Raw genomic sequence first — 15,210 nt, 5'->3', positions numbered from 1 at the left:
AGATCCCCAAGTGGCCCCCTCAAGGATTGAACTCACAACCCTGGGTTTAGCAGGCCAATGCTCAAACCACTGAGCTACCCCTCCCCACTTCCTTGCCTGGTAGTAAATACTGCCTGTGCTCGGTAAGCCAGCTCCAGGGACACCTCTTTGTTTGGCATCAGTGTTTTATTTGACTTTTAAATAACTATTTTATCATGTTTTCCTGGCCACTACAGATGAAGTGCAGCAGTTTCATAGGTGAGCTACAGTGATGACATGTGTGAGGGGATTGTTGGCCCCTTACTAAAACTTAGTGGGGGGTTTTGGTTGGTCATCTATTTAGAAAAGCTGGACATGCACAAGTCCATGGGTCTGGACCTAATGCAGCTGAGGGAGTTGGCGGATGTGATTGCAGAGCCATTGGCCATTATCTTTGAAAACTCATGATAATTGGGGGAAGTCCCGGACAATTGAAAAAAGGCAAATATAGTGCCCATCTTTAAAAAAGGGAAGGAGGAGAATCTAGGGAACTACAGGCCAGTCAGCCTCACCTCAGTCCCTGGAAAAATCATGGAGCAGGTCCTCAACGAATCCATTTGAAGCACTTGGAGGAGAGGAAGGTGATCAGGAACAGTCAACATGGATTCACCAAGGGCAAGTCATGCCTGACCAACCTGATTGCCTTCTATGACGAGATAACTGGCTCTGTGCATATGGGGAAAGCGATGGACGTGATATATCTTGACTTTAGCAAAGCTTTTGATACTGTCTCCCACAGTATTCTTGCCAGCAAGTTAAAGAAGTATGGGGCTGTTGGGGGGAGGGGGGGTTGATAGTCTTCAACTACCTGAAGGGGGTTCCAAAGAGGATGGAGCTCGGCTGTTCTCAGTGGTGGCAGATGACAGAGCAAGGAGTAATAGTCTCAAGTTGCAGTGGGGGAGGTCTAGGTTCGATATTAGGAAAAACTATTTCACTAGGAGGGTGGTGAAGCACTGGAATGGGTTACCTAGGGAGTTGGTGGAATCTCCTTCCTTAGAGGTTTTTAAAGCCCGGCTTGACAAAGTCCTGGCTGGGATGATTTAGTTGGTGTTGATCCTGCTATGAGCAGGGGGTTGGACTAGATGACCGCCTGAGGTCCCTTCCAACCCTAATCTTCTATAATCTTCTGGTACCAAAAGAAAGGGGAAGGGTCAATGGGAAGCCAAAACCCTGAGACTGACAGTCCCCAGGGGCAATGGGGAGAGATCAATGGTCCAGGTCAGCCTGATTGACAGGGCGGACAGGCTAACGAGGCAGTCAGGAGACAGTCCTCTGTGAGAACTGGAATTCTCTGGACCAGAGCGGGGCTGAGCTAAGGAGAGAGCAGAAGCCTGAGCTGAGCTGGGGAGCAGAGCTGCGCCGGCCAGGGGAGCAACCCAGGAAGCTGAGCTGGAGGCAGAGTAGAGCTGGGGCTGGAGCCGTCCGGAGCTGGGTGCAGTGAGCAGCTGGGGAGAGTGAGGGGGACCCTGGGCAGCGGGCCCAGTGCAGGGAGACGCCCCCAGCCAAAAGGCCTTGCAGGCCAGGCTGGGGTGGGAGGGGGTGGAAAGGAATCATAACCCCAAGGGGGGGGCACGCTGGGAAGAAGGTCCTGCCACCTAGAGCCTGAAGGCATGTGGCCACCGCCAGAGTGAGTGACCAACCTGCGGCACCCCTGCAGTGCAGCCAGACCTGGGCAGGAGGCGTGGGACATATGAGGGACAGACTGTGAACTTCTCTTTCATTCCAGAGATGGCTGGTTGTGATGTCCCCGTGTAGGGTTGCCAACCCTTCTGGTTTCACTGGGAGTCTCCTGGAATCAAGCCCTGATTCTGAAGATTTTAGGTGCTAGAAGTCTGGTGGCGCAGTAGGGCTAAGGCAGGCTCCCTGCCTGCCCTGGCCCCGCACTGCTCCCGGAAGCAGCCGACACGTCCCTGTGGCCCCTCAAAGTTATTATTTTTACATAATCTCATGACTGTAAAGCCAATCTCATGATTTTGGTGAGCCTGACTCATGATTTTGAACATTTGGGGTTGACAATACTTTGAAAGTGACTTTAAAGTGTCAGTTTCACTCCTGTTTAAAGTGAATGTCTAGTCGATTATTTGTTTGGGGTAGCACCCCTAGAGCCCCAGGCAGGTGCAATATAAACTCACGGGGCCTTGCCCTAGTAGGATGTTTCCAAAAGTTAAATGATCTATTCCAAGCTTTGTAAACTGCAAAAAAGTGATAGGAAGTCATCTAGATTTTTCTACAATTATTTCAACTATTGTATTCAAGAGGTAGTAACAAGGTAAAAATATACATTACAATTTGAAACCTAACCGGTGTCCCTTAAGTGACTTGACACAAGGTGTCAGAACATGTTAGGATTAGAACTGGGTGGGTCTAATATTTATTTAATTTTCTTTCCTTATATAGGAATTAGATACAATGCTTCTCTCGGCTTATTTCTAAATTATTATCTGCAGAAACAACTGGAGTTTTCAGGTGCCTACATAACCGTGATTCCAGGGGCTAAAGTTGCCCCTCCCCTCCAAATCTGAAATGGTGCCTCTACGGCTGCACTGAAATAACATGCAGAACAAACCAAACTGGGGGTGGGGGGGATTCCACTGCAGGGGCAGGCTCTGCACCCACAGCCCCGCCAAGCGCATTCTCTGACCGTCCCCACTAACTGCAAATCACTGCACCCAGCCTCAGTGGCAGCTTCATCCCTCGCTACTTGCCGAAGCACCTGCAACTGCACGTCCTGATCCCGCAGGCCCATGTGTGGCACGACAGCATTGGTCCTGCTGACTCAGCCCGAGCAACATCGTGTGCCAGTAACTTTACGAGCAGAGCAGGCGTGGCCCGGAACATCCCGATGACTCAAATTGTTATCTGTGATCACCCGACGTGCCTCCCGTCTGCCACAGGCATTGCAGGTGGTGGCTGCAATACAGGCCTAGCTTCTATGCAGTTTGCGCCATGCTGGAGTCCCCCAGCCATGCCCAAGCTCCAGAAAACATATGGTGGGTGGGGGGACTACTGAGGGGAACTCCGGCTCTCTCCATCCCCCTTGGGCAAGGCCATCTTCACACTTGTGACTTTCTCCCACAGCCAGAGGCACCGACTCCAACTCACACAAAAAATAGGGGGTGCTCCGCCCCCACCAGCCAGAGCTGTTGGGCAGGGCCACCCATCAGCTATTTGGTGGGAGGCACTTGCGGAAGGGCGGAGAGCTGCAATCAGTGGGCAGGCGCCTTCAGGGGAGGGAGCAGAACAGGTGTGGAAAGAGGTGATGCGAGGGCGGGGCCTTGGGGGAGGAGGTGGAGTGGGGATGGAGCACCCACTGGGAAAAACAAAACAAAACAGCAGCCCTCCCATGCCAGAGCTGTCCAGGCCTGCAGGGGCAGTAAACAGTGCCCTGGAAAGGGAGAAGTGACGTACTCCTGCAGGTGACCATACATCTAGTTTTGGCCAGGACAGTCCCTATTTTAGGCCCTGTCACGGCCATCCCGACTTTTTTGACAAAACTGGGCATTTGTCCCATTTGTTCTTGCCAACTGATCATCCCTAGTGGGATGGGGAGGAACATATGGGGGGAGGCCGCTGGAGGCTAAGGTTGGGTTGGCCAATCCACCCAGTGTGCAGAAGGAAGAGGGGGGCCTCAAACAGCCCCGCAGGTAGCGGGCGGGCTCAGACTGGCCCTACATGTGGGCAGGCAGCAGGGAGGCTCGGACCACTGGTCCCATGCGGCCAGCCTCACATCTGCCTGGGGGAGTGGGAGCCTCAGGCCAGCCCAGGGTTGTCCCGTTTTCCCTTTGGGAAAATATGGTCACCCTAAGCCAGGGGTGGCCAACCTGAGCCTGAGAAGGAGCGAGAATTTACCAATGTGCATTGCCAAAGAGCCACAGGAATACGTCAGCAGCCCCCCATTAGCTCCTCCCAGCGCCTCCCACCCACCGGCAGCCCCACCGATCAGTGCCTCCCCGATTAGCTGTTTCATGGCGTGCAGGAGGCTCTGGGGGAGGAGGGAGGAGCGAGGGCACGGCAGGCTCAGGAGAGGGGGCGGGAAGGGGTGGGAAGGGGCAGGGCCTGTGGCAGAGCCGGGGGTTGAGCAGTGAGCACCCCCCGGCACATTGGAAAGTTGGCGCCTGTAGCTCCAGCCCCAGAGTCGGCGCCTATACAAGGAGCCGCGTATTAGCTTCTGAAGAGTTGCACGTGGCTCCGGAGGCACAGGTTGGCCACCCCTGCCCTAAGCAGATGGGAGCTGGGAGCGCTTGGAACTGTGCTGGCCCTACGCAGGGCTGAGCTGTGGGGCACGGTCTGGCCCCAAGGGGGAGCAGTTAGTCACACCATGCGAAGAAGGCAGTGCTCATCCATGTGCACGTTTTGGTTTCGGGTTCACTTCAAGAACTCCTCTGAACCCGGCTCAGAGGCGAGGCCATTGTGTAGCTCCCCAGGGGCCCTGATGCACTCATTCACCAGTGTCTCCAGTCACTAATGCAGAGGTCGCCAAACTGTGAGCGCCACCCAGCCCTGCCCAGCCCCCGGCTCTGCTCCGGCTCCACCCTGCCCCCAGCCACGGCTCCCAGCCCCATGCCTGACCCCGTCCCCAGTCTCGGCGCGATTCTGGCCCCCATCACAGCCTGCCTGTGGCTCTGCTCCTGCCCCCAGCCTTGGCCCCTGGATGTGACTCCAGCCCCAGGCCCATCCCCAGCTGCAGCCCCCTTTCCCCATCCATGCCCCCCCTCCCCCAGAGCCACAGCCCCGTTCCTGGTCCTGGCTGCACGGGGCTGCAGACGGGGGAAGGGGAGGCACGACCCTCAAAAGTTTGGGGACCGCTGCACTAGCTTATCCTTGCTGAACATCAGTGTGTCCTGTAAAAATACCACCTTTCATCTACCGCCAGCTGGGGCCACGTGTGCTGAGTAAACCAGGGCCTGAAGCAGAGCTGAAGGGACCTGTCAGACCTGTTTTCTGTGTGTTGCATTAGACAAGACCGGAGTGAGCTTCTAACATTAACCCAGAGAGAGTAAGAGGGATCCCCAGCCCGGGGAGGGGGTGGGGGTGAGGGTTTCCCACTGGCTGTGCACTGGCCTCCTCATTAACTCCTTGGTGCTCACCCCCTTGTCTCTCATGCTAATGACAGAGGCAGTTCCGGCAGCCGAGCCGCACACAGCACAGGCACGGGAGCTGTGGGCAGGCACTGGGCGAGGCAGAACCTGGATCTCACTTCAAAATCGTATTATAAGTTCAAACTTCACTTAGAAACCTCATTTAGGGCAGTGGTTCTCAACCTATTTACCTCTGGGCCGCATATGTGGCCCACAACGTGTTATGTGGCCCGCATCCAATACTATCTCTATGGCCCTGAGGATGTCATATGGGCCGCAGCTCTGTGCTGATTGGGCCGCAAGTGGCCTGTGGGCTGCAGGTTGAGAACCACTCATTTAGCGGAAGGAGAAAACAGCTTCATGGCCCTTTCCCATCTCCAGGGTCTGCGATGAACTCCAGGGTGGGTGAGCAGCTCCTGGTCCATCTAGTCCTTTGCCAGGACAGTGCTGGAGGGACTAAGAGGCCCCGTCCCCTATCTGGTCCCTTTCACCCATGGCCACGCCACCACATCCCCCCCAATTCCATTGTCGAGGGAAGAATCGCTCTGACCTTCTCCAGACCCAGCCTCCATAGAGAGCAACACACACCAACCCTCACCCGACCTGTTAGACCCGGGTGCTCAACCCCGGGGCGGGGACCTGCAATTGGGTCGCCAGAATGTTTCAAGGAGTCGCGTGACAACTCCGGTGGCTCCTGTCCCACGTAGCTGGAGGGGCTCACCTCCCTGCTCCAGACACTGCAACCTCTGGGCTCCCAGCGCCACTCAGGTTTGGCCCAGCCGTCATGATGACGGGAGCCCGGGTAGGCCAAATGTGGGTGAGTGGCACTGCCACCCCATGAGCTAGGTCACAACTCCACTCACACACGTTGGGTCCAGTCAGGGGGGCGAGGCCAAACCTGAGCGGTGCTGCAGCCCCAGAGATCACAATGCCTGGAGCCAAGCCCAGCTAGCCCCACACCACAGGAGCTGCAGGAACCACCACTGTGGGGTGAGTGCCAGGCAGGGCCCAACCCCCCAAGGGCGGTAGGATCTCACGGAAACCATCCCAGGGCCTCCACCCCCCGGGTCGCGACAGACCAACACTGACAAATGGGTCCTGAGCCCCAGAAGGTTGAGAACCACTGTGTTAGACTGTCGTAGGGGTGCCTAAAGGACAGGGGAGAGGGAGAGACAGAGAGTAAGCAGCAGGCAGATGTGGGGCAGGGGGTTTACAGGCCCCTCCAATTAATGATGTCAAGAGGCCAGTATAATTACCCAAAGACCCTTTCCTTTCCTCTGGCCCATGGCTGGGGCCCACAAATGCTGCATCAATGAATGCAGCAAAAACTGAGCCCACCCCTCCAGTGAGCCATGTGGAACCTGCAAATAGGAGCAAATGGCCCCTTGCTGCTTCTGCTCAGTGAGGGAGGGGGAGAAGGTTCGTGGAGAGTGAAAAACTGAGCTTTTAAAAAATTTTTTACAAGGTCTGGGGTACCCTAGCTCTACCCCTCACCTCCCACCCGGCCTGGGCGAGGCACATGGGAATATGGCCCCAAACACCCCCATGGTCAGCAGCTCCCCAAACCCTCCAGCTCTCCCAAGCCTCTGAAGGGCCCTCTGGGTACCAAGACTGTCACTCCCTGTACAAACATTCCTGAGACTCGTGACTGGTTTATGGAGCAGGAAGCACACCTGTAATTATGAAGCAAATGTTTACAAATAAGAAGCAGGCCTGTGGCCTGGCAGGAGTTACCCAGGTGGCAGCTGGAGTGATAAGGAGCAACAGCTAAGCTCTTGGGGTCAGCGCTCCACAAACACAGAGCAATGCCCTGCCTGGCGCTAGGGCTGTTCACCAGAAGGCCACTAGTGCTCCAGAAACAGTCCCTCCTGTGAGGCTGGAAAGCCTTATCCTCATGTTAGAGATGGGGAAACTGAGGCACGGAGAGGACAAGTGTCTTCCCCAAAGTCACGTAGCCATGGAACCCAGGAGTCCCGGCTGCCAGACCTTGATCTAATCACTCCCTCCTTTCCAAACCAGCTGAAAACATTTTAAAGAGAAGAGCGACTAACACACTTTCCAACATGGGTTTTCACATAACTCAGCACTAGTACCAGAGAAACTTTTCAAGATTCACAAATGTGTTCACCAGACCAGCGCCCGGCAGCCACCTGGAATCCAGTGGGGAACAAGGAAAGGAACTGGGCGCTTTAATTCACAGAAGTGTTTGGGACCCAGGATTTTCTCATTATTCAACCAGCTCTAGAACTGTCCCCCATTCATTCTAGTAACATTCCCAGTGCGTGGTTTCCCTGGACACTCAAAGGGACCTTTGTGTCTAAAGCAGGTTTGTGCCGCACTCCTTTTGCTGCCACAGCACTTCCCAAACACTCCTACGCAGTGCCTGGGTGCTCCAATGCCACCCGCCCAGTCGGCCCTGCCCCGCCACCGCCCTCCCAGCCCTGCCACCGCCCGCCCAGCCGGCCCTGCCCCGCCACCGCCCTCCCAGCCCTGCCACCACCCGCTCAGCCGGCCCTGCCCCGCCACCGCCCTCCCAGCCCTGCCCAGCCCTGCTCCGCTCAGCCGGCCCTGCCCCGCCACCGCCCTCCCAGCCCTGCCCCGCCCCCGCCCGCCCAGCCCTGCTCCGCTCAGCCAGCCCTGCCCCGCCACCGCCCTCCCAGCCCTGCCCCCGCCCGCCCAGCCGGCCCTGCCCCGCCACCGCCCTCCCAGCCCTGCCCCGCCCCCGCCTGCCCAGCCCTGCCCCGCTCAGCCGGCCCTGCCCCGCCACCGCCCTCCCAGCCCTGCCCTGCCCCGCCCCCGCCCAGCCGGCCCTGCCCCGCCACCGCCCAGCCGGCCCTGCCCCGCCACCGCCCGCCCAGCCCCGCCACCGCCCGCCCAGCCGGCCCTGCCCCGCCACCGCCCGCCCAGCCCTGCCCCGCTCAGCCGGCCCTGCCCCGCCACCGCCCGCCCAGCCCTGCCCCACTCAGCAGGCCCTGCCCCGCCACCGCCCGCCCAGCCAGCCCTGCCCCACTCAGCCGGCCCTGCTCCACCACCGCCCGCCCAGCCCCGCCACTGCCTGCGCCCCAGCTTTCTCTGCAAGGACTGCTGCTCTGCTCGTCTCGCTCCCTGACTTGCTGATCATCCCCACCTGGCCCCTGCCCAATTTGTCCCAGCAGCTCAGCTGCTGTCTCCAGGCAGCTTCCTAAGGAGTCGCCCTTTTCCATCTTCCTGCTGCCTGGCTGCAAGGGCCTCGAGATCCTGTCTGTCTCCAGAAATCCGGCAGCTCTGGGCACCTGGCCAAGCCCTGGGACCGCGGCGCTGCTCTCGCGCTGGCCTTTGTTTGGGATCCCAGGGACAACAACAAAGCTATTTCAGTCCTTAAGGCTCTTGTGAAGGCCCTCGCCCTTCCGCAGCCTCAAACAGGATGGCAAGAAACCAGCCTCAGGCCCACCCATGCAGGATGCCTTCCTCTGCAGCCCTGGGCCGTGGGGTCCTCCCCAGAACCTTCAACAAGGGCTCCGCACCCCTCCGGGAGCTGTAGATGATCCCGGAGTTCAGGGACTCCAGGCCATGGCAAAATACACGTGGGGGCAAGGGGAATCTCAGACCCCCAGAGCCTGACAGGATGCTCTGAAATGACTTCCCCTCCCCACCCCCCACAGTGACATGCACTGCAGCCCTGGCACAGAAAAGCACATAGGCTGATGTTTGACTGCAAACGCTCAACGCTGCGAAAGCTGGCTGAGAGAGAGGGCAAGACTGTGGGGTTTACCCGGAGCCGCAAGGGCAGCTCCAAAGGGATGGGTCTCCCAGAGCAACAGAGAACACAGGGGAAGCTTGCCTGCTCCCACGCCAGGTCCAGCCAGGTCCTTAGGCAGCATGGCTGCCTTCTCCCCCTGCCACCCCCGCATTTGCAGCCGTGTGTGCCCTGGGGTGCTGTAGGCTTTAGCCCTTGTGCGGGGTGGGGAAAGGCCAGGCACAGATTTGTCCTAAATTAAGGGCAGAGCCGCCCCTTCGCTTGGGCTGGGCAACTTGCTGGAGGTTTAAGGAAACAAGACTCTGGCACCATCCCATTGGGGTGACATCCCTGCAGCCCTGCAGGTGCCGGTGTAGCAGAGCCCAGACCCAAGGGGTTGAGATCAGTGTCAGGCCAAGGACCTTACAGTGATTCCCCACTGACACTGGAAACTCCCAGGTCATATCCATTTCACCAGATTCAACCCAGTTTGAATTTTATTTTCCATTTCTTTGCGAGTGCAATTTTGGGGGGAAACAAGATGCATTTTTAATTTGACATTTTTTGTTTTGTTTTTTCCTTATTTTCTTTTAGGAACACAGGACGGCACCATCAAGTCCGGTCCCTTGCTATCACAGGCAACCCCGCCGGATCAGCCCCTCCGCAAACTTATCAAGCACCATCTTCCCCTCCGCCCCCCCGGCATTTTCAGGGGTGGATGGGGAATGATTTTAAGAACATAAAAATAGCCTTACTGAGGCAGATCCATGGTCCATCTTGCCCAGTATCCTGTGTTCCCACAGTGGCCGGTGCCAGATGCTTCAGAAGGAATGAACAGAACAGGGCAATTATCAAGGGATCAATCCCCTGTTGTCCACTCCCAATTTCTAGCAGTCAGAGATTTAGGGACACCCAGAGCATGGGGTTGCGCCCTGACTATCTGGGCTAATAGCCAGTGATGGACCTATCCCCCATGAACTTATCTCATTCTTTTTAAACCCACTTATACTTCCTTCACAACCTCCCCTGGCAATGAGTTCCCCAGATTCAGTGTGTGTTGTGTGAAGAAGGACTTCCTATTGTTTGTTTTAAACCTGTTGCCTATTAATTTCATTGGGTGACCCCTAGTTTTCATGTTATGTGAAGGGGTAAATAACACTTCCTTATTGACTTTCTCCATACCAGTCATTATCTTATAGACCTCTATCATATCCCCCCCCCCCCCCGCCCCTTAGTCGTCTCTTTTCCAAAGTGAACAGTCCCCGTCTTTTTACTGTCTCCTCAGATGGAAACTGTTCCATATTCCTAATGTTTGTTGTGCTTCTCTGTACCCTTTCCATGTTAATATACCTTTTTTGAGATGGGCCAACCAGAACTACACACAGTATTCAAGGTGTGGGTGTACCATGAATTTACACAGAGGCAATATGATATTTACTGTCTTATTACCTATCCCTTTCCTAATGGTTCCTAACATTCTGTTCGCTTTTTTGATTGCCACTGCACCTTGAGTGGATGTTGTCAGAGAACAACCACAATGTCTCCAAGATCTCTTTCTTGAGGGGTAACAGCTAATTTAGACACATCATTTTGTATGTATTTTCTAAAAGATCTGGGGGGTGAGGAAGAAAAGGAAACAAGAAACAAAAATATTTTAAATCACTTTTTAAAAAAAAAAAATCACAAAAATGGACAATTTTCCATTTAAAAGAATTCTATTTGAAAAAATAGCCATTTTTCACTGAAAAACTTGTTGTTGGAAAAATGTCTCCAGCTCTTACTGAGACACCACTGGAAGAGGAACCTTAAGCAAAGAAAGCCAGACATGGATTCACTTGAGAGACGGGCCAGTTAACAGTGCGTGTGTTCTGAGCATCCCCGATATCTACAGCCGTCCAGGCCACCATAAATGCCATCCCTAAAGCCTCATGGTCACCGTGCTCAGGATAGCACCTGACACGCCAGGTGGCTACACACTGCCCCAGCTGACTCACTGTCAGAGATGTGGGATCCAGTTCTCGTGTACACCAGGAATGCCACGTGCACAGGGGTTCCCCCTGCCAGAGTACAGCCCTGGTCCCAGCGCCTGGCATGGAGGGACCTGCCAGGAATGAGGAGGGTGGTGAAGGGGTGAACTGTACTATAGCTATTCTCTGCTCCCCGGGGCACAAAGAGGATAATAGGAGACACAGCATAAATTAGAGCAGTTTTAATTTAAGGGGGAAGAAGCAGAAACTCAAGGGAAATCCTGCCCATGAAACACCTTGTGTGGCAGAGAGTGGGGGTTATTTGCTGGTGTGGAGGGGTTTCCTGTTCACATGCTCAGGGCTTCAATCTAATCGAAGACATGGTCAAGTAGATTGTTTAAACACTCCGTACAGCCGCTGTGCACCGAAGCACAATAGCACAGGTCTGATTTCATGCCTCAGTGAGAGCTGAACCTGGAGAACAAGCTGGGGCAATCGCTTGGGAAATGGTTTCGCTAACAGCTGAGGCCATGTCTGCTGAGGTGTCCCTTGCCCTGCCCCAAATCACCCTACAGGAAAGAAGCAGCAGGGAGGGAGTACCAGGCTGCCCTCCCAGCCCAGCCCAGGGCCTAGGCCGTTTGGGGACTCGCTCATGGAGATCGGACTGTCTTTGGAGATGCCAGTGCAGTTCTGTGCTGAAAAGTGACACCTTAGGACTCCCTGCTTAGGTGTACAAGGGAAGGCTGTTTTCTCTGACTGCCAACCCTGCAGCCCCATCCTGGGACCAGAGAGTCACGCCAGGGATCTTGCTTGGCTGCGCCATCACCAGGAAATAAGGTTCTGCAGGCCAAGTTCTGCCCTCAGAGACCCCCGTGCATCCTGCCCCCATACTGCTGGCTTGGCACATCGCAGACCTGGTAATGGTGTTGGACAGACTCCCCCACACACCTCCCCCGGAGTCAGCATAGCAAGCACAAGAATCCCCCTGAATCCGATAGACACAAAGAGCAGCTTCGGCGGGAACACTTTGCTGAGAAGGGGCCGTTTACATGGGAAAGCACCGAACCTGGCTGAGGGATCCCGTGCATGGTTGACCTTTCACACATGAACATCACCGTGCGGGCTCCCTCCCTGAGGTTTTATTCCCTTTGCTCCCAGCACACGTTGCCTCCTGATTGCTTCCCATCAGCCTCGTGCCACCCCCAGCCCACACTATCTGCCCTCAGGCCCCAGTCCTGAGACCCCATGTCACGGAGTCCCCAGGCGATGCTCTGGAACTGCTCCCCACAAAGCCAGTCAGGACTTTGGGGAGCCTCCTCTCCCTCGGAGCAGACCTTCTTCAGGGCAAGAAGCTCACACGGCTTCACCTCCTGGGTCTCTCCTGGAAGCATTCAGCATATGCCCCTCCATGCGCTTCCCACAATGAGTCCGCCCTAGCGGGGTCCTGGGGAAGCCAAAGAGTTCTGCACCCCCCACTTCGCAGTCCGACGTGACTCACGGCCAGCCAGGAAAACAGAGGTTTATTAGATGACAGGAACATGGTCTAAAACAGAGCTTGTAGGTACAGCGGCGAACGGGACACCCACGTCTGCCCTCACTCCTAGTCCCCAAGTAGCTTCAACTCTGAAAACCCCCTCCGGCCCCTCCTTCTCCCAGCTTTGTCTGTTTCCTGGACCAGGAGGTCACCTGATCTCTTTGTTCACCTTTAGCTATTACCTGGGGGTGGGAGGGGGCTGGCCATTTGCTGCCAGTGAGACAGAGTGTCAGTGATTTATGCGCACTGGCCTTTCCCCACCACCTAGCGACTTAAGAAATACATAGGGGAAACTGAGGCACCCACACAGTATTCAGAGGAAACATTGAGAACAGTCCCACTTCGTCACACCCCAACACACTATGAAGGATGCAGCAGAAGTACAGTGGAAACTGCCTCAAATTACTGTTGACTCCAGATTTGGAGGCCCCCTCCGTGCGCTGAGTCTGCGGGTCTCAGTTGGTTGTCACTAATAACAACTGATCCTAACCAGCCCCCTTGCTGGCTGTCTCAGCAGAGGGGCCAAGCCCTGACTGGGCCATGGAGACTAACTCCCTTCTTCCCTCTGGATTGGGGCCAGTTCCCCCTTGCCTGGCCCTGGTGAAGTCAGGTGCAGTCATGCAAAGCGAGTGCCATGTGGATGTAAAATACCACCCAATTAGAATGCGCGCGGGCAGTCTGCAGGACAACACGGAATCGCACCCCAGGGAAGGATTCATGGGTGGAGACAGTCTACTCAACGGTGTCTGTTCTGGGGAGGGAGTGGGTGAAGGGTGGGTGCAGAGGTGGCATTCCTGCACCTTTCCCATTTAACCCTGCCCCATTACGTGCTGGATTGAATTAGGCGAGACTAGGAATCCTAGAAGTATATCACAGACAAACACATCTCAGAGAATCCTGGCTGCTTAAGCCCCAGAAACCACAATTGTCCATAGAATCCTGGGGAACTGCTTTCCACTGTCTGGCACCAAGCACTTGCCAGTGTCCAGGTCAATTTGCTCTGCTAGTCAGTTACGGAGTGAGTGATTGCTACAGCAGTGGCCCAAGGGATGAAACAGAGTCTTGCTCCAACCTGACTAACCTTCATTCTTCAGTGCCAGCTCCCTGCACCCGGAGCCTGTCACAAGGAACCATCCCCTCCCTGCCCTTCCCCACTAGCAGAGCCGTGCTAGCACCTTGGCACGCCCGCCTGCAGCTCTCACAAACACTAGGCAAGGCAACACGAAGCAGCTTCAGTAGTTACCCATCGGATGCCCTGTATCCTGGGCAGGCTGCCTGCCTCGCCCTCCAGCTGGATCTGGTAGCTGTAGCTCCGGAACAAGTGCATCTTCTTCAAGAGCAGGTAGAGCAGATGCTCTTCAGCAGTGGGGTCTCCAAGCCCACCTGGAGGCGTTGGCAAGTCCTCGAGGAGAGGTCCGACATGCCACCTGCCCTGCCTGCCCCGGGCCACCTGTGTGCAGAGAGAAACCCTTGGCGTTCAGCCTGGGTCCGGGGGAGGCTCTGGCCAACCCCCCCCCTAGGCTTTCCGCTCCCTCCACCTCCCCAGCATGAATCGCAGCCAGCAGCGAACTCGCTCCGTGTCCCGGCTCGGTGCGTCACCCACCTGCATGTCCCGCGGCAGAGCCTGGCGCGGGGTCCGGCTCCCAGGTGTCCCGCCGGCTGCCCCAGCCCATAGGGCGGTGCCAGGAACAGCGCACGGAGAGCCCCACCGCTCCCGCCTTTGGGGTCGGGGTGCTTAGGACCCCGGGGGTGCCCTGGGCAAAGCCATGGCTCCCGGGCACCGGTGGGGAGCCGGGATCCTGCTCCCTGAGCCCTGCCTCCGGCTGGAGACACGCTCCGTGCCGGGCTGCTGCGCCTCCCCTCCGCGGGGAACTGGGAGCGAGCGCAGGAGACGCTCCAGCGTCTGGCACAGGACCTGAAAAGCCTCCAGCCCGGGCGGCGAGCGCCACGCCCCCGGAGCGGCGCGCACCAAGCCCGTGTAAACCCTCCCGCGCGGCGCAGGGACCGGGCTCCGGGGACAGGCTGAGCGGGCTGGGGGCGGGAGCCTCGGTCTTAGCCCCATCTACGGGCCGGGGATTCCCCTTCCGCGCCAGGGGTCGGGAGTGGGGCTGCCCCCTGGCTCGCCCAGTGGGACGGCCGCGCCCCTCTGTAGGGTGACCAGACAGCAAGTGTGAAAAATCGGTTCAGTGGGTGGGGGGTAATAGGAACCTATATAAGAAAAAGACCCAAAAAACGGGACTGTCCCTATAAAATCGGGACATCTGGTCACCCTACCCCTCTGCCTCCTGGGCTCTAGGGGTGGGAGCCTCGCCCGAAACTTTGCGCAGGTGAAATTCCGGCCCGAACTTAAAAGCAGCCGGAGCTGCACGTGCCCTGCAGGAGACGCAAAGCCCCCCGAGCTAGTGACCAGAGCCGCTCCCGTTGTTCCCTCTACATTTTGTTGACCAGGAAACCTTTGAAAAAGCCTTTTCAGCCAAAGCAAACCTTCATCCGGGTCACACTGTTCCTGTGTTTTGCTGAATCAACAAACCCCTGAACTTTATACAAACACTTTTCAAAACCCAGAAAGTTTGTTTCCATTTTTCCATTAATTTTGTTCTGGAAATTGAAAAACAAAATGTCCCGCGTGCCATGAAACAAAACTGGCCGCTGGGCTAGTGACTGAGGGCTCCCCGGGCTGACAGGGGCAATTCGCTCTTGTACTCCAGCCAGTGCTGGGTATTAAACGCATGGACTCACCGGAGTGCTCGCATGGCCTGCTGGCTGGCTGCCCTTTATCCAGGTGGGACTGTACCAATGACAACAAATGGGAGTGCGGAACTAACCATTCACATGATAAAATAGCCAAGCCACGTTAAGACCCAGATTCTCAGCTGTGGGAGCAAAGGCTCCATTTGT

General features: G+C 56.5%; 1 protein-coding gene across 1 annotated transcript in view; it reads right to left on the bottom strand.

Annotated features, from left to right (window-relative positions):
- The window catches only part of RAPGEF3 (Rap guanine nucleotide exchange factor 3), a 76,303-nt gene extending 62,078 nt beyond the window's left edge, over window positions 1-14,225 (bottom strand). Inside the window, 2 exon segments of the mRNA XM_054012953.1 lie at window positions 13,556-13,762; window positions 13,916-14,225. Of these exon segments, the coding sequence (XP_053868928.1) occupies window positions 13,556-13,762; window positions 13,916-13,921 (213 nt within the window). The 5' untranslated portion in view covers window positions 13,922-14,225.
- Window positions 14,226-15,210: the final 985 nt, after the last annotated feature.

This window comes from Malaclemys terrapin, chromosome 23 (genome assembly GCF_027887155.1).
Source record: "Malaclemys terrapin pileata isolate rMalTer1 chromosome 23, rMalTer1.hap1, whole genome shotgun sequence".
Taxonomy (NCBI): Eukaryota; Metazoa; Chordata; order Testudines; family Emydidae; genus Malaclemys; species Malaclemys terrapin.
This window is presented reverse-complemented; position numbering and strand designations above follow the sequence as displayed.